This window comes from Amblyraja radiata, chromosome 14 (genome assembly GCF_010909765.2).
Source record: "Amblyraja radiata isolate CabotCenter1 chromosome 14, sAmbRad1.1.pri, whole genome shotgun sequence".
NCBI lineage: Eukaryota > Metazoa > Chordata > Chondrichthyes > Rajiformes > Rajidae > Amblyraja > Amblyraja radiata.
In genome coordinates this window covers 57,209,566-57,227,947 of record NC_045969.1, presented here as the reverse complement: position 1 = coordinate 57,227,947, position 18,382 = coordinate 57,209,566, and the positions used below count along the sequence as shown (strand labels likewise).

The 18,382-nt window shown below is 45.8% G+C and overlaps 1 protein-coding gene across 1 annotated transcript in view; it reads left to right on the top strand.

Moving 5' to 3' along the window:
• Positions 1–18,074, top strand: part of casr (calcium sensing receptor) — a 75,869-nt gene extending 57,795 nt beyond the window's left edge. The window contains exons 5-7 of the mRNA XM_033033435.1: positions 9,163–9,393; positions 11,336–11,459; positions 12,302–18,074. Coding sequence (XP_032889326.1) covers positions 9,163–9,393; positions 11,336–11,459; positions 12,302–13,629 — 1,683 coding nt within the window. The 3' untranslated portion in view covers positions 13,630–18,074. The remainder of the gene's footprint in view (positions 1–9,162; positions 9,394–11,335; positions 11,460–12,301) is intronic.
• Positions 18,075–18,382: the final 308 nt, after the last annotated feature.

Genomic DNA, 18,382 nt, shown 5'->3' with positions numbered 1-18,382 from the left:
CTGCACTAATCCTTTCACACACAATCGGGGTTAATGGTGGCATTCATCAAATCATTTTGTTTGATTTCAATGTTCATAAGTTCATTAGTGATTGGAGCAGAATCAGTCTACTCCACCATTCAATCATGGCTGATCTATCTCTCCCTCCCAACCCTATTCTCCTGCCTTCTCCCCATAACCCCTGTTGAAGGTACAATAAGTGAAGCAAAAGTAATGGAAAACCCAGGGGCTTAACACAGTGGCATCATTGCAACATTACTCTGTTCAGCACACATCCCACCATTAGAGCAGACGGTGACAAGCTATCCAACACTAACTGTATGACAGACAGGGCTCTGTGATTGAAGACACTCATGACCTACCCCTTGGTTTAACGCCATCACCTTGTGCTCCTGTTTTTACTGCCTAGGATGTAGAACATAGAACCGTACAGTGCAAGAACAGGCCAGTGGCAGCATAGGGGCGCAGCGGTAGAATTGCTGCATTACAGCGCCAGAGACCCGGGTTCCATCCTGACTACAGGTGCTGTCTGGACAGAGCCTATATGTTCTCCCCGTGACCACGTGGGTTTTCTCCGGTGTTCATAGGTAATTGGCTTCCGTAAAATTGTTAAATTGTCCCTAGTGTGGAGGATAGCGCTAGTGTATGGGGAGATCATTGGTCGGTGTAGACTCAGTGGGCTGAAGGGCCTGTTTGCACGCTGTATCTCTAAAATCTAAAGTACAGTTTAGAGCCCTTCAGGCCACAATGCCCGTGCCAAAAATGATGACATGACCACCTCTTATCTGTCTGCACATGATCCAGATGCCTCCACTCCCTGCATTTGCATCCCACTTTTGTCCTATCAAGCCCCATCGGAATTTCAGCCATTTCAATCATTCCTGAGGGCAAACCTGAGGCTTTGAAGAGAGATTGTGATCGGTTTGGAGGTGATGAATGAAATTACAAGACTTGCCATCTGGTCACAAACAGAGGATGCCTTGTCTACAGACACACATTAACCACTGGTCCAAACCAATCCCCAGACTTGCTGCTCTGAGCTGCCCCTGCTCTCACCTCCGATTCAAGGTCACAGTCATGCAGCACGGAAACAGGCCCTTCAGCCCAACTCATCCATGCTGACACATCTCCCACCTGCCCGCATTTGGCCCATATCCCTCTACACCTATCCTATCCATATACTGTCCAAATGTATTTTAAATGATAAAGTAACATGACAGCCATGCCTGCTACCAAGATTATCAAAATACTTTGAAAAATAGTCAAAGGCTGTTATGTTAGTAATATTATTAATGCTTTTAGTTTCAAAAGATGTTTTAGACAAATAGTATTATGAAACATTTATAATTTAAAGAATGATTATATCTGCAACTATATTTGGATTTACCATTATACATAAATTAAGATAGATAGATAGATACAGTAGCTATCTTTGCTGGCTTTACCTTGCGCTATACATTATTCCCTTATCATTTATTCTTTACACTGTTAATGGCTCGATTGTAATCATATATTCTCTTTCTGCTGACTGGATAGCGTGCAACAAAAGCTTTTCACTGTACAATAGAAATATAGAAACATAGAAAGGTGCAAGAGAAAGCCTTCGAGCCAATATGATCATGGCTGATCATCTAAAATCAATACCCCCATTCTGGCTTTTTCCCCCATATACCTTGATTCCTTTAGCCCTAAGAGCTAAATCTAACTCTCTCTTGAAAACATCCAGTGAATTGGTCTCCACTGCCTTCTGTGGCAGAGAATTCCACAGATTCACAACTCTTTTTCCTCATCTTAGTCCGAAATAGCCTACCGCTTATTCTTAAACTGTGACCATTGGTTCTGGACACCCCCAACATCGGAAACGTTTTTCTTGCATCTACCCTGTCCAATCCTCCAAGAATTGTATATGTTTCTATGAGATCCCCTTCTTAATTCCAGTGAATACAAGCCCAGTTGACCCATTCTTTCATCATATGACAGTCCCGCCATCCCGGGAATTAACCTGGTGAACCTACACTGCACTCCCTCAACAGCAACAATGTCTTTCTTCAAATTAGGAGACCAAAATTGCACACAATACTCCAGGTGCGGTCTCAGCAGGTCCCTGTACAACTGCAATAGGACCTCCTTGCTCCTATACTGAAATCCTCTCGCAATGAAGGCTAAACATGCCATTAGCTTTCTTCACTGCCTGCTGTACCTGCATGCTTACTTTCAGTGACTGATGTACAAGCACACCCAGGTCTCGTTGCACCTCCCATTTTCCTAATATGACATAATTCAGATAATAATCTGCCCTCCTATTCTTGCCACCAAAGTGGATAACCTCACATTTATCCACATTATACTGCATCTGCCATGCATCTGCCCACTCACCCAAACTATCCTAGTCACCCTCCAGCATCATAACATCCTCCTCGCAGCTCGCACTGCCACCCACCTTTGTGTTATCCGCAAACTTAGATATGCTACATTAAATTCCCTCGTTAAATCATTAATATATATTGTAAATAAATGGGGTCCCAGCGTTGAGCCTTGCGAGACCCCACTAGTCACTGCCTGCCATTCTGAAATGGACCCGTTAATTCCTACTCTTTGCTTCCTATCTGCCAACCAGTTCTCTATCCATGTCAATACCCTACCCCCAATGCCATGTGCTTTAATTTTGCACACTAATCTCTTGTGTGGGACCATGTCAAAGGCTTTTTGAGAGTCCAGATACACCACATCCACTGGCTCTCCTTTATCCATTCTACTTTTTACATCCTCAAAAAATTTCAGAAGATTATTCAAGCATAATTTCCCCATCATAAATCCATGCTGACTTTGACCGATCCCGTCACTGCTTTCAAATGCGCTGCTATAACATCTTTAATAATCGACTCCAGCATCTTCCCCACTACCGATGTAAGGCTAACTGGTCTATAATTCCCTGTTTTCTCTCTCCCTCCTTTCTTAAAAAGTGGGGTTACATTGGCCACCCTTCAGTCCACAGAAACTGATCCAGAGTCGAGAGAACATTGGAAAATGATCACCAATCCACGATTTCTAGGGCCACCTCCTTGATTACTCTGGGATGCAGACCATCAGGCCCTGGGGATTTATCTGCCTTAAGTCCCAACAGTTTATCTAACACCATTTTCTGACTAATGTGGATTCCCTTCAGCTCCTCCCTCTCACTAGATCCTCAGTCTCTTAGTATTTCTGGGAGATTGTTTGTGTCTTCCTTAGTGAAGACAGAACAAAAGTACTCGTTTAACTGTTCCGCCATTTCTTTGTTTCCCATTACAAATTCACCTGTCTCTGACTGCCATGGACCTACATTTGGCTTCACTAATCTTTTCCTTTTTACATACCTAAAGAAACATTTACAGTCAGTTTTTATATTCCCCGCAAGCTTTCTTTCATGCTCTTTTTCCCCCTTTCAAATTTCTCCCAGTCCTCCGGTTTACCGCTTCCTCTGGCCAATTTATTTGCCTCTTCCTTGGCTTTAACACTATCCTTGACTTCCCTCCTCAGCCACGGTTGAGCCGTCTTGCCAGTTTTATTTTTTCGCCAGACAGGGATGAATAATTTCTGGAGTTCATCCATGCGGTCTTTAAATCTTTGCCATTGCATCTCCACCGTCAACCCTTTAAGTATAATTTGACCATCTATCCTAGCCAATTCCCGTCTCATACCTCAAAGTCTCCTTTATTCAAGTTCAGGACCCTCGTCTCTGAATTAACCGTGTCAATCTCCATCCGAATGCAGAATTCCACCATATTATGGTCACCGTTGCCCAAGGGGTTTTGCGCAACAAGATCGCTAACTAATCCTTCCTCATTTCACAATACCCTATCCAGGATGTCCTGCCCTTTAGTCAGTTCCTCTACATATAATTCTCATGTTGGTTTAAATACCCACCCTGTATACATTCCAGGAAATCCTCCTCCTTAGCACTGTTACCAATATGGTTGGCCCAATCTATATGTAGATTAAAGTCACCCATGATAACCGCTGTACCTTTGCTACACGCATCCCTAATTTCCTGCTTGATGCTATCCCTAACCTCCCTACTGCTGTTTGGTGGTCTGTACACAACTCCAACAAGCATTTTCTGCCCTTAATTATTTCGCAGTTCTACCCGTTCAGATTCTACAGCATCCAAGAGAGAAAGAGAGAGAAAGAAAGAAAGATGGATGGATGGATGGATGGATGGATGGATGGATGGATGGATGGATGGATGGATGGATGGATGGATGGATGGATAGATTAGAAATACAGGGTGGAAACAGGCACTTCAGCCTACCAAGTCCACACCAACCAGCGATTTGCATCCTATCCTACATGCTAGGAATCTACAAAATTTATAATCTTTATGATGACAAATAACCTACAAACATGCACGTCTTTGGAATCTAGGAGGAAACTGGAGCACCCAGGGAAAACCAACGTAGGTCACAGGGAGAACGTACAGACTCCGTACAGACAGCAGTCAGAATGGAACCCGGGCCCCTGGCTCCGGTTAGTCTGTGCTCTATGACTGTAAACATGGACAGGTGGGACTAGATTTGCAGGTTAATTGGCCCTCTGTAAATTACCCCCAAGCGGATAGGGAGCGGATGAGAAAGTAGAATAACATAGAACTAGTGTGAACGGGTGATCAATGGTCGGCATGGACTCAGTGGGCCGAAGGGCCAGTTTCCATACTGTTTCTTTCAATCAATCAATCAGACTGGGCATCATGCTGGGCATGAACATTATGGGCTGAAGGGACTGTGTCTGTGCTGCATTGTTCTACGAAAACAATGCTCAGAGAAACATATGGTTTTGAACATTAACAGCAGGCAAGAACGATCAAATTCTTGTTTTGACAAAACAAGTCGACCAACATCCCCAGACGTTCTCTTCTCCCTAACTAAGCCCATAGTGAAAACAGAAAAGTAACAGAGAAACTGTTAGACATAAAGAATTTACCGGGAGAAAAATAATTTAGCAAAATGTAAACAATCACAGGAAAAGAGTCCTCGAGTCACACAGCACAGAAACAGGCCCTTCGGTCCAACTCTTCCCTGCTGACCAAGATGCCCCATTGAAGCTTGCCGCACCTGCCCACATTCGGCCCACGTCCTTCTAAACCTTCCTTATTTAGTGCATTTCATGTATTTATTGTCACACATACTGAGGTACGGTCAAAAGCTTTTTGTTGCGTGTTATCCAATCATCAAAAAGTCTGTACATAATTACAATCAAGTCATCCATCCACAGAGTACAATTAAAGGGAATAACGTATAGACCAGTAGATGAACGATGGTCCGATGGTCTCCAATGAGGTCAGAACCACTCTCTAGTTGGTGATAGGATGGTTCACTTGCCTGCTGGGAATGTAGCTCACTTTTAAATGCTGTTATAGTTCCTGCTTCAACCACCTCTTCTGGCAGCTCGTTCCATATATCATAGTAACTCTTTCCCCTCTCTCCTTACACCTGTGTCCCCTGGTTCTTGATTCTCATCTCCTCTCACCCTGGAAGATAAATGGTAGGTATCTTAAAAACATCTTATAAAGAGTTATAACATTTTGAGAGGAATATTGTACAGAATCTCTTGCCCAGAGTAGGGGATTCGAGAACCAGAGGACATTGTTTAAGGTCTTCTTCTTGCGGATGAAACATGAACCAAAGGAATAGTTAGATCTCAAGCCGGCTGTTGAGCAACCAGTTTGTTGTCTCTGTTGGCGTCAATGTCTGCTAGGCCCTGACACAGCTCCATTTGGTGGGTGGTAGAGCGGGCACCCAGAGATGACATGGTTGGCTGTCTGTTGTTCTGCTCTGCATTCACAGGCTGGGCTCTGGCGGAGCCCCCATCTCCACACGCTGGCATTGAAACGCCCAACTCCAGTACCAAGTCTGTTGAGCTTCACCCATGCTGCTCTGGGGAGCTCAGACCCTGGCCAGCTTTTATCTGGTGAAGAGATGTAGCTGTGTAATGGAGATGAGGTTGCCTTCCACTTTTTAAGGTGAAGGGGGGAAAGATTAAAGAGGAATCTGAAGGATACTTTTTCACACAAAGGGTGGTGGGTATTTGGAATGAACTGCCACAGGAGGTAGTTGAGGCAGGGACTAACGCAATGTTTAATAACAAATTGCAGGTACATACAGTAGATACGACAGATTTAGAGGGATATGGGCGTAACATAGGCAGGTGGGACTATTGTAGATGGGATAAGTTGGTCGGTGTGGGCAAGTTGGGCCGATGGGCTTGTTTCCATACTGTATGTTTTCAAACTACATTAAGGGCCCTCACAGGTCAGTAAAATCATTCTGTTTAGTAGACAGTGGTAGCGATTTTTCTAAAATCACTATGCAGTGCAACAGGAAGTGGTCAAGGTCAGAGTTTTAATTATATAGATTAGGCAAGGCAACTTTAATTAGGCAAGGCAACTTTAGTGGGGCAAGGCAACTTTAATTAGGTACGGCAACTTTAATTAGGCAAGGCAATTGTAGCATTTTCAAACCCAAGGCAACTGTAGCATTTTCAAACCCAAGGCAACTGTAGCATTTTCAAACCAAAGGCAACTGTAGCATTTTCAAATTAAAGGCAACTGTAGCATTTTCAAACCAAAGGCAACTGTAGCATTTTCAAACCAAAGGCAACTGTAGCATTTTCAAACCAAAGGCAACTGTAACATTTTCAAACCAAAGGCAACTGTAGCATTTTCAAACCAAAGGCAACTTTAGCATTTTCAAACCAAAGGCAACTGTAGCATTTTCAAACCAAAGGCAACTGTAACATTTTCAAACCAAAGGCAACTTTAGCATTTTCAAACCAAAGGCAACTGTAACATTTTCAAACCAAAGGCAACTGTAGCATTTTCAAACCAAAGGCAACTGTAGCATTTTCAAACCAAAGGCAACTTCAGCATTTTCAAACCAAAACACACTTTTGCATTTTCAAACTACAATTCAAACCACAATAAGGGCCCTCACAGGTCAGTAAAACCACTCACAATTTAGTAGACATGTGTTCAGTGTTATTCACAGCTCAGACTGAGAGCCGTGACCTCTCGCTCCCCCATCTTGCGGAGAACTGAGGCACCACCACACTTCCAGGTTTTCTAGTCCCTTCGGAAGGGGCGTGGCCTTCATGGCGTAATTGACAGGAGAGAGAATCTCAACATTTTAAACGTTAATAAGTCTTTCATTTTTCATCGATGGGAATAATCCTCTTGTCCTGCGCAGCGGAGGGAGACTCTGAGTAATATGGCCAAAAATCATAGCCGTAAGTGGTAGTGTTTTTTCTAAAAATCAATATGCAGTGCAACAGGAAATGGTCAAGATCAGAGTTTTAATTAAATTGATATTCCGTAGATTGGCACATTGTCGTGGTGAGGAAGCCTGTGTGATCCTGAGAGTGATGCCGTCTGGAGCTATGCTCCTGGTAGGGCCACCCATGGTGGTAAGGTCGTGGGGGTGGTCTCTGACAAAGAGCAATCCAACCAAGACCTCAGCTATGGAACAGGCAGAGGATGATGGTTGACCTTAGTGGAGCGTCACAACGGCTGGGAAGGCGGATGAAGGCTGCAGCAGAAAAGGGTCCCCGGTTGTCTTGGACTCCATGCCACTGGATCCTGACCTAGATCTGTCAAGGACCGTGGGGTGGCTGTCTGTGCACCAGTCTCCCCACGTTAAACAAAGTCACGCACAGGCATCCTCCATGAGAGGACAGTCATACGCGTTTCAAATGACTGCCGATGATATGTATATACACACACATACTCAAAAAACAAACAATAGTAGAATAATAATAATAATAATAATAATAATAATAATAATAATAATAATAATAATAATAATAATAATAATAATAATAATAATAATAATAATAATAATAATAATAATAGTCTATTGAAGTTCAGAGCTTTTTTGAGGTTGTAGTGTTTAATAGCCTGATGGCTGTAGGGAAGAGCTGTTCCTGAACCTGGACATTACAGTTCTCAGGCTCCTGTACCTTCTTCCCGATGGCGTGGGTGAAGTGAGTGTGTGGCCAGTATGGTGTGGGTCTCTGATGATGCTGGCTGCCTTTTTGAGGCAGCGACTCCGATAAATCCCTTCGATGGTGGGGAGGTCAGCGCCGGTGATGGACTGGGCAGTGGTCACAATTTTCTACAGTCATTTCCGCTCCTGGGTGTTCAAGTTGCTGAACCAGGCCATGATGCAACCACTCAGTATGCTCTCTATCTGGCTTGGTGAAAACGAGTGCAGACAATGAGACTCAACAAGACGACTTTGAAGCTGGTACGACTTGGGGTGGGAGAGGAATGGAGAGAGAGGGAGTTCCAGGGTTACTTGAAGTTAGAGGAATTAATATTCATACACCTTGGTTGTGAGCTGCCCAAGCGAAATATAAGTTGCTGTTCCTCCAATTTGCATTTGGCCTCACTCTGACAATGGAGGAGACCGAGGACAGAAAGGTCAGTGTGTGAATAGAAGGGAGAATTGAAGTGTTTGGCAACTGGGAGATCAGGTATGTCCAATGTGGCTAAGCGAAGGTGTTCAGCAAAATGAATTACGATACGATACAATTTATTTGTCATTTGGACCCTTTGAGGTCCAAACGAAATGACGTTTCTGCAGCCATACATTACAAACAAATAGACCCAAGACACAACATAATTTACATAAACATCCATCACATTGCTGTGATGGAAGGCCAAAAAAACTTATCTCTCCACTGCACTCTCCCCCCCGATGTCAGAGTCAAAGTCAAAGCCCCCGGCGGGCGATGGCGATTGTCCCGCGGCCATTAAAGCCACGCCGGGTGATGCAAGGTCGCACACCGGGTTCTTGATGTTAGAGCCCCCGGCGTGCGCTTGCAGAGTCCCGCGGCCATTCCAAGCCGCGCGGGGCGATGGTGTAAGGCCCCGCTCCAGGAGCTCTTCAACCCCGCAACTCGAGCGGGAGAAGTCGCCGTTGCGGGAGCCCTGAAAAGCGGTCTCCCTCCAGGGACCCGCGGGCTCCCGGTGCTGCCGTCCGCCAGACCCGCAGTTGCAGCCTCCGAAACTCCGGAGGTCGGGCCTCCCACACCAATTACCGGCCTATGTTTGGTCTCGCCGATGTATAATGCAGCATCTGCAGTTCCTTCCTACGCATTTGTTATGAAGACTTTCAACTTTCTATCCAGGTCCTCAACCATCTGCTGCATCTGAAGTTTACCAACAGCATGGGTGAGCAGGTTGACTTTGACGATCAAGGTGACCTCAAGGGGAACTACACCATTATCAACTGGCAGCTCTCCGCCGAGGATGAATCGGTGTTGTTCCATGAGGTGGGCAACTACAACGCCTACGCTAAGCCCAGCGACCGACTCAACATCAACGAAAAGAAAATCCTCTGGAGTGGCTTCTCCAAAGTGGTACGCGATTCATCATTAACCACATGTTTATCTCGTCGCTTGTAACGCGTGCAAGATTGAAATCTCCATCATTTTCATTCACTGGGCATTCTATTCACATAGAACAGTTCTGCACATAACAGGCCCTTCGGCCCTTCAATATGTGAGCTGCTTGTTGTCCCCATCCCTCCATTCCCCGCAGATCCATGTGCCTGTCTCCAGCACTAACCCCACCCTGCCTCCCCATTTCAACTCCCACCATTTGAGAATTTCTCCCCTCTCCTCACTTCTCCCCATTCCAAATTCTCCAACCCTTGAGAGCAGAGAACAGTACAGCACAGGAAAAGGCCCTTCAGCCCACAATGTCCCTGCTTAATACAATGCCATGTTAAACTACCTGCACGTGATCCATATCCCTCCATGTCCATGTGCCTGTCTAAAAGCCTCTTCAATGCCACTATCATACCTGCCTCCACCACCACCCCTGGCTGTGTGTTCCTGGCACCCACTGCTCGGTGTAAACAAACTTGCCCCGCACACCTCCTTTAAACTTTCCCCCTCTCACTTTATAGCTATGTCCTCTAGTGTTGGGAAAATGAGTGATTAACACTTTATTGTATTTATATATGGTACATCTGATCTGAATGGATAGCATACAGAACAAAGTTTTTCACTGTACCTCAGTACACAGGACAATGATAAACCTAAACCTATTTGTACCTAATGTAGAAACAAGGAACTGCAGATGCTAGTTTACAAAAATGGACACTAAGTGCTGGAGTATCTCAGCGAGTCAGGCAGCATCTCTGGAGAACATGGATACATGTCTAATGTAGGGTCTTGACCAGAAAGGTCACCTATCCATGTTCTCCACATGTGCTGCATAACCCACTGAGTTACTCCAGCACTTTGTGTCTTTCTAAGTGAGGCCGGTGGGTGACAGAAGTTTGGAGATAGTCTACCCACCTTAAGGGAGTCTGCAGGCTTTAAAATCTCGGCTTCCCCATAAAGATCAGCAATGTTTGTTGAATCTGTGAAGATTGTTGTAAAAATGTAATACCTAAAGGATAGAATAGCAGTTTCAAACCCGAATTAGCACTGTGCATGGTTAGAACGCACATAAATATATGCACACACACACACGCACACACATACACACTTGCACGCACATACACACGCACACACACACACACATATACATACACACTCGCATGCACATACACACACAAGCACACAGACACACACACGCACACACACACTCTCACAACACGCACACACAATCGCACGCACACACACACTCGCACGCACACACACTCTCACACACACGCACGCACACACACTCGCTCATACGCACACACACATGCATACACACACAATCGCACACACTCGCACGCACACACACACATGCTTACACACACAATCGCACACACTCGCACGCACACACACACTCGCTCATACGCACACACACATGCATACACACACAATCGCACACACTCGCACGCACACACACACTCGCACAAACACACACTCGCTCACATACACACTCGCACACACACCCTTGCATGCACACACACACTCGCACGCACACACACGCACGCTCGCACACACACGATCGCACACATACTCATACACATACACACTCGCAAGCACACACTTGCACGCACACACACATTCGCACACGCACACGCACATGCACACACACACATGCGCACACAATCGCACACGTGCTAAGTAAATTTATATTGGCCAATTGAGTCATAGAGATGAGTAACAAACAGATCTAGTGAAAGACCTCATGAGACACAAGAATGGTTCACACTCATATACACGCAGGCTTTAGAAGGGTCCCGACCCAAAGCTTCGCCTGGCTATTCCCTCCACAGGTGCTGCCTGAACCACTGAGTTGCTCCAGCACTTGGTGATTTGCTGACACTGTTTTTTGGTCAATGTTTGGCCTTTTCAGGTTCCTTTCTCCAACTGCAGTCGAGACTGTGTGCCGGGGACCAGGAAGGGGATCATCGAGGGGGAGCCCACCTGCTGTTTTGAATGCATGGCATGTGCAGAGGGGGAGTTCAGTGATGAAAACGGTGAGTATTGCCCCTGCTTTTACTCTCAGTAATAGTCCAGCCCTCAGAGTGGCACGGTGGCGCAGCGGTAGAGTTGCTACATTACAGAGGCAGAAACCCAGGTTCAATCCTGACTGCGGGTGCTGTCTGTGTGGAGTTTGCACGTTCTCTCTGTGACCGCGTGGGTGTCTTCCGGGTGCTCTGGTTTCCTCCCACATCCCAAAGACGTGCGGGTTTGTAGGTGAATTGGCCCTCTGCAAATTGTCCCGTAGTGTGTAGGGAGTGGATGAGGAAGTGGGGTAACATAGAGCTAGTGTGAACGGGTGATGGATGGTCAGCATGGACTCACTATCAATGGGCCGAAGGGCCTGTTGAGCATATTCATTGTGGGCTGAATGGATTGCTCCTGTGCTGTAGTGAGCCATGTTCTCACTATCTTGCTGGAAATGGGGCAGAGCATCTGCTTATCACTGAATTAAGAATTTAGAGTCGTACAGCACGGAAACAGGCCCTTCAGCCCAACTCGTCCATGCCCACCAAGATGCCCCTTCTACACTAGTCCCGTGTTTGCCTCATATCCCTCTACACCTTTCCTGTCAAATCCCGTACCTGTCCAACTCTAGTGTGAAAACCTACTTTTATCCCTCCAAAAAAATCATGGATTTTTGTAAACTGCAATGAAACTCATATAATCAAGGTGTGGGCAGCGGTTAGAGCTGCTGTCCCACAGCACCAGAGACTCTGGTTCAATCCTGATCTCGGGTGCTGTCTGTGTGGAGTTTGCACGTCCTCACTAAGTTTGAGGACTGGTTCGTTTTTAATCGAACGATTGAATGACTGCGTGTTTTCTCGGTCTCATTTAGATGCAAGTGCGTGTACAAAGTGCCCGAATGATTTCTGGTCGAATGAGAACCACACATCGTGCATCGCCAAGGAGATCGAGTACCTGTCGTGGACGGAGCCCTTCGGGATCGCTCTGACCATCTTCGCCGTGCTGGGCATCCTGATCACCTCCTTCGTGCTGGGGGTCTTCATCAAGTTCAGGAACACTCCCATCGTGAAGGCCACCAACCGGGAGTTGTCCTACCTGCTGCTCTTCTCCCTCATCTGCTGCTTCTCCAGCTCGCTCATCTTCATCGGCGAGCCCAGGGACTGGACCTGCCGGCTCCGCCAACCGGCCTTTGGCATCAGCTTCGTCCTGTGCATCTCCTGCATCCTGGTGAAGACCAATCGGGTGCTGCTGGTCTTCGAGGCCAAGATCCCCACCAGCCTCCACCGCAAGTGGGTGGGCCTCAACCTGCAGTTCCTCCTGGTCTTCCTCTGCATCCTGGTGCAGATCGTCACCTGCATCATCTGGCTCTACACCGCGCCTCCCTCCAGCTACAGGAACCATGAGCTGGAGGACGAGGTCATCTTCATCACCTGCGACGAGGGCTCGCTCATGGCGCTGGGCTTCCTCATCGGCTACACCTGCCTACTCGCCGCCATCTGCTTCTTCTTCGCCTTCAAGTCCCGTAAGCTGCCGGAGAACTTCAACGAGGCTAAGTTCATCACCTTCAGCATGTTGATCTTCTTTATCGTCTGGATCTCCTTCATCCCTGCCTATGTCAGCACCTACGGCAAGTTTGTGTCGGCCGTGGAGGTGATTGCCATCCTGGCCTCCAGCTTCGGGCTGCTGGGCTGCATCTACTTCAACAAGTGCTACATCATCCTGTTCAAGCCGTGCCGTAACACCATCGAGGAGGTGCGCTGCAGCACGGCGGCCCACGCCTTCAAGGTGGCGGCCCGGGCCACCCTCCGGCGCAGCGCCGCGTCTCGCAAGCGCTCCAGCAGCCTGTGCGGCTCCACCATCTCCTCGCCCGCCTCGTCCACCTGCGGGCCGGGCCTCACCATGGAGATGCAGCGCTGCAGCACGCAGAAGGTCAGCTTCGGCAGCGGCACCGTCACCCTGTCGCTAAGCTTCGAGGAGACAGGCCGCTACGCCACCCTCAGCCGCACCGCCCGCAGCAGGAACTCGGCGGACGGCCGCAGCGGCGACGATCTGCCATCTAGACACCACGACCAGGGCCCGTCTCAGAAATGCGAGCCCCAGCCCGCCAACGATGCCCGCTACAAGGCGGCGCCGACCAAGGGCACCCTGGAGTCACCGGGCGGCAGCAAGGAGCGCCCCACAACTATGGAGGAAACCTAATCCAACTCCTCCATCAACCCCAAGAACATCCTCCACGGCAGCACCGTCGACAATGACATCAACTCCTAACGGTGGCTGCCCAACCTCTCCCCTCTCTAGCAGCAAATATTCCCACACACCAACCCAACCAACATCTTGGTGAGATGTCAGCTAAAGATGCCCCCCCCTCCTTCACTCAGTGTGCCAAGAACCAACACTCAACATTTACACATCAATCTACCATCAAAGCCACAAAATTCAAACGACGAAGGAGCCCGCCAAAACTAAGAGACCTCAAGGAGAGATGGGGGGCAGCTACTTGGATGGTTCCCCAACCAGGAACATTTACTGTCAAACAAATTTGCAAATGTTGCAGCAAATTAGCAAATCTAGTAGGAAAAGCAATTTACCAAAATGTCAAAGCTTGTTCTTTCAGCCAATATAAACTCAATTTACTTGGAAGGCCATTGAGGCTAGGACTGTATAAACTATGTTTTCTTGATGGTAAACTTGCCCACATTTATGTTTCAAATTCATGTAATTGGTGAAAGTATTGAACAGTCTAAAGACAACAAATGGCTTTTCACTGTACCTTGGCACACGTGACAATAAATTAAACTAAACTAGAAAAAACAATGGTAAAAAATGTTGTTGGTGGAGCAAGATATATTTTAACGCTGTAAAAATCAGTTACTTAAACACATTAGACACAGGTTTTTAGTTTTATAGTTTAGAGGAACAGCATGGAAACAAGCCCTTCGGACCACCGAGTCCATGCTGACCATCGATCACCCTAGTTCTGCATCATCTCACTTTGGGATCCACTCCCTACACACTAGGGACAATTTTATTTTACAGAGGGCCAATTAACCTACAAACCCGCGTGTCTTTGCAATGTGGGTGGAAACCGGGGAACCCGGAGAAAACCCACGTGGTCTGGAAGAACGTGCAAACTCCACATCTGAGGTCAGGATTGAACCCGGGTCACCGGCGCTGTGAGGCAGCGGCTCTACCAGTTGCGCCACCATGCCACAGGTTGTTTAATCTAACACATACACTAATTATGCCAATCGTAAGGAGACAGTGTGGCAATTAGATTTTTACCAGCAGCGAGATCCATCAATCTGGAAACAACCTGCAATCTGGAAACGTGCTAAAATGTGATCATATTCCATCGCCATGGAAAGTGAGGCACAAATTTACAGCTGAATGGTTAGGAGAGGATATTATTGTCGAAATGAAATGAAGAACAACAACTCTTGATATCAAACATAGAGGAGGTGCAGGAGTTTATAAAACCAGAGATCATGATGGATTTAAGAGGCTAAGGTCGATCCAGGACATGAAAGAATTCTGTCACAGATAATGCAAGTTAAAGGAATCAGACATTATTCATATAAAGGAGTAAGGCCTTCATTTCAGGATAAAAGTTGTGGAGTCATCGCTGAGAAGGTTCTGACTGTCTACCTAATCTAGGCCTCTCAAAATTTCATATACTTCTATCAAGCATCCCCTCACCCTCCGACGTTCCGGAGAAAACAATCCAAGATTGTCCAACCTCACTCTGCAGCTAATATCCCCTATTCCGGTAAACTTGAGGAAGGATTTCTTTAGCCAGAGGGTGATGAATCTGTGGAATTCATCGGTACAGGCAGCTGTGGAGGCCAGGTCATTGTAAAGCAGAGATTGACAGATTTTTGATTAATAAAGGTGTCAAAGGATACGGGAAGAAGGCAGGAAAATGGGATTGAGAGGGAGAGATAGATCAGCCATGATTAAATGGCAGAGTAGACTCGATGGGCCAAATAGCCTGAAGATACTGCACGGCTGTGCAGCTGGATTTGAAAACAATTATTGTATGGACAAAAAATTCTAAATTAAAATTGGACTTAAAAATATTTTACATCCCCTAAAAGTTATTTAGTGATGCATTAGTATTAAAATTATATAAACTATACTGCTATGTATCAAATAATGTTTCAATTCCTCTATTCCAGTGTTAAGACAGATAGAGTTTTAACTCAATGGCACTAATATAAATATATATCAGATTGCCATTTGACCATAGTGCTGTCAAATGGGAACAGAGTAGAGCATTGTCGCAGATCTACTAGGAGCAGCAAGGGGTGTGTCGAATTTGTGAGGATATTGTAACGATGTGGATTAATATGGGTGACCACTAAAACAAAATGGTTCATGTTAAATAGACCAACAGTCATCAGTCAGTGGCTTTGGAAAAGGTGGAGGGAAAATGAAATAATGGAGATGAAATGCCTCAGAATGGAATACCTTGACAGATATGAGGTGGAATTAGTGGAATGGTGTGACTGATTGGGTGTCGCGGTGGCGCAGCAGGTAGAGCTGCTGCCTCACAGCGCTAGAGACCCAGGTTTGATTCTGACCTTGGGTGCTGTCTGTGTGGAGTTTGCACGTTCTCCCAATGACCACGTGGGTTTCCTCCTGGTGCTCCGGTTTCCTCCCACATCACAAAGACGTACGGGTTTGTAGGTTAATTGGCCTCCGTAAATTGTCCTCAATGTGTTGGGAGTGGATGAGAAAATGGGATAACATAGAACTAGTGTGAACAGGTGATCGATGGCAGGTATGCACTTGATGGGCCGATGGGCCTGTATCCTTGCTATACCTTTCAAACAAGCCAGCAATAAATTATAATTTGGTGGAAATGTAATGTATTATATAGGTATCAGGAAGACAATGGAGGGGAACATGCTAGCAATGACAAGGTGTAGCAGATCACCAGCTAATAACGTACGGCACAGTGAACAGTGGTAGAGTTGCTGTCTTACAGTGCTGATGTCATGGAGTTTGCACGTTCTCACTGTGGCCGCGTGGGTTTTCTCCGGGTGTTCCGGTTTCCACCCATATACCTAAGACATGGGTTTGTGCATTAATTGGCTTTGGTAAAGTTTCCCAGTAAATTTTCCCTAGTGTGCAGGATAGTGCTAGTGTATGTGGATCACCGGTCGGCGCGGACTCGGTGGGTCAAAGGGCTGTTTCCGCGCTGTAGCTCTAACATCTAAAGACAATAGTGATCTAGTGAGATCACGTTGCATGATTAATAGCACTACGCTTTGATAGGCCTGTGATAATGAAGCCTTGTGAGAAACACTGACAGCACTCTGTGCGATCAATAGACAACAGCAACAGACTAGTTAGCAATTGTGAAATACCAGTAATGGAAGAACAAAGAACAGTACAGTACAGGAATGGCCCTTCGGCCCACAATGTCCATGCTCAACAGGATGCCAAGACCATCTGCCTGCACATAATCCATATCATTCCATTGCCTGTATATCCATGTGTCTATCCAAAAATCTCTTAGACTCCACTATCGTATCTGCCTCCACCACCACCCCTGGCAGCACGTTCCAGACACCCATCGACCTCTGTGTAAAAAAAGCTTGCCCCGCATGTCTCCTTTAAACTTTTCCCCTCTCACCTTAAAGCTATGCCTTCTAGTATTTGATTTTCCCATCCTGGGAACAAATGGTTCTGACCGTCTACCCTAACTATGCCTCTCATAATTTTTATGTACTTTAGACACTTCTATCAGGAGTGTCACGTTGGTGGAAAAACGATCATGGCATCGTAGACCGGTGAGACTGGGTTATTGGAATAAGGTAACATTTGAAAAAAAAGATGCAGTACCAGGAACCAAATGCAACTAAAATGACTGCATCACATATTGAACAATATATATATTGTAAGTGATAGCTTTTCATTTCTGAAGAGTTCCTAAGACTTTCTATTTTCTGATTTGTAGCAAAACACAAAGTGCTGGAGGAACTCAGCAGGTCAGGCAGCATCTGTGGAGGGAAATGGACAGGCAACATTTGGGGTTGGGACCCTTCTTCATTCCCGACCCAAAACATCAATTGTCCACTCCTCCACAGATGCTGCCTGACCCGCTGAGTTCCTCCAGCACTTTGTGTTTTACTGAAGATTCCAGCATCTGCAGTTCCTTGTATCCCTGATTTTCTGACTTGGATATTTACTAGTGTGTGATGGAATATCACAACATAATGAGTTGCACAATTAGGTGAGCAGAGTTGTGTCAAAGTATCTGAACTATCTGAAGTATCTGAACTGCTTTATCCTCTCGAATTGTATTACAAGCATTTGAAGTATTTTTAGTGACATTATGTTCTTACATTGTCAAGATAATTTGTTAAAACATATAAGGTACCACCTGAAGCAGTGACTGAGATTGTCACTGAGATGACAGAACTGTTTTATAACATTTATCATTGAAACCTGGATTGCAACAGGAATATAATGACTGTAACAAAAAAATTGTTGATTATCTTAAAAATGCAAATTGTAATCAGATGTGTAAAATTGGTAATTACTTCTGTACATTAAATGCATATTTCTTGATAAATAGTTGTACATTTTGAATTGAAACATGTATGTTTGAAGATTTTATTTAATACATTGTTGCGTGTGATTTCATCATCCGATCTCCTTTACTTCAAATTAACCCTTTTTCAAGAAAGTCAAATCAACAGTCGATCCTTGGTAGTTTCTGTATTAGAGATATATATTGGAGACTGGCCCTTGAGTCCATCAAGTCCACACTAAGCATCGATCATCCATTCACGCTGGTTCTATGTTATCCCACTTTCTCATTCACTCCCTACACCCTTGGGACAATTTACAGAGGCCAATTAACCTTCAAACCCGCACATCTTTGGGATGTGGGAGGAAACCAAAGCACCCAAAGGAAACCCACAAGGTCACAGGGAGAAGTAAG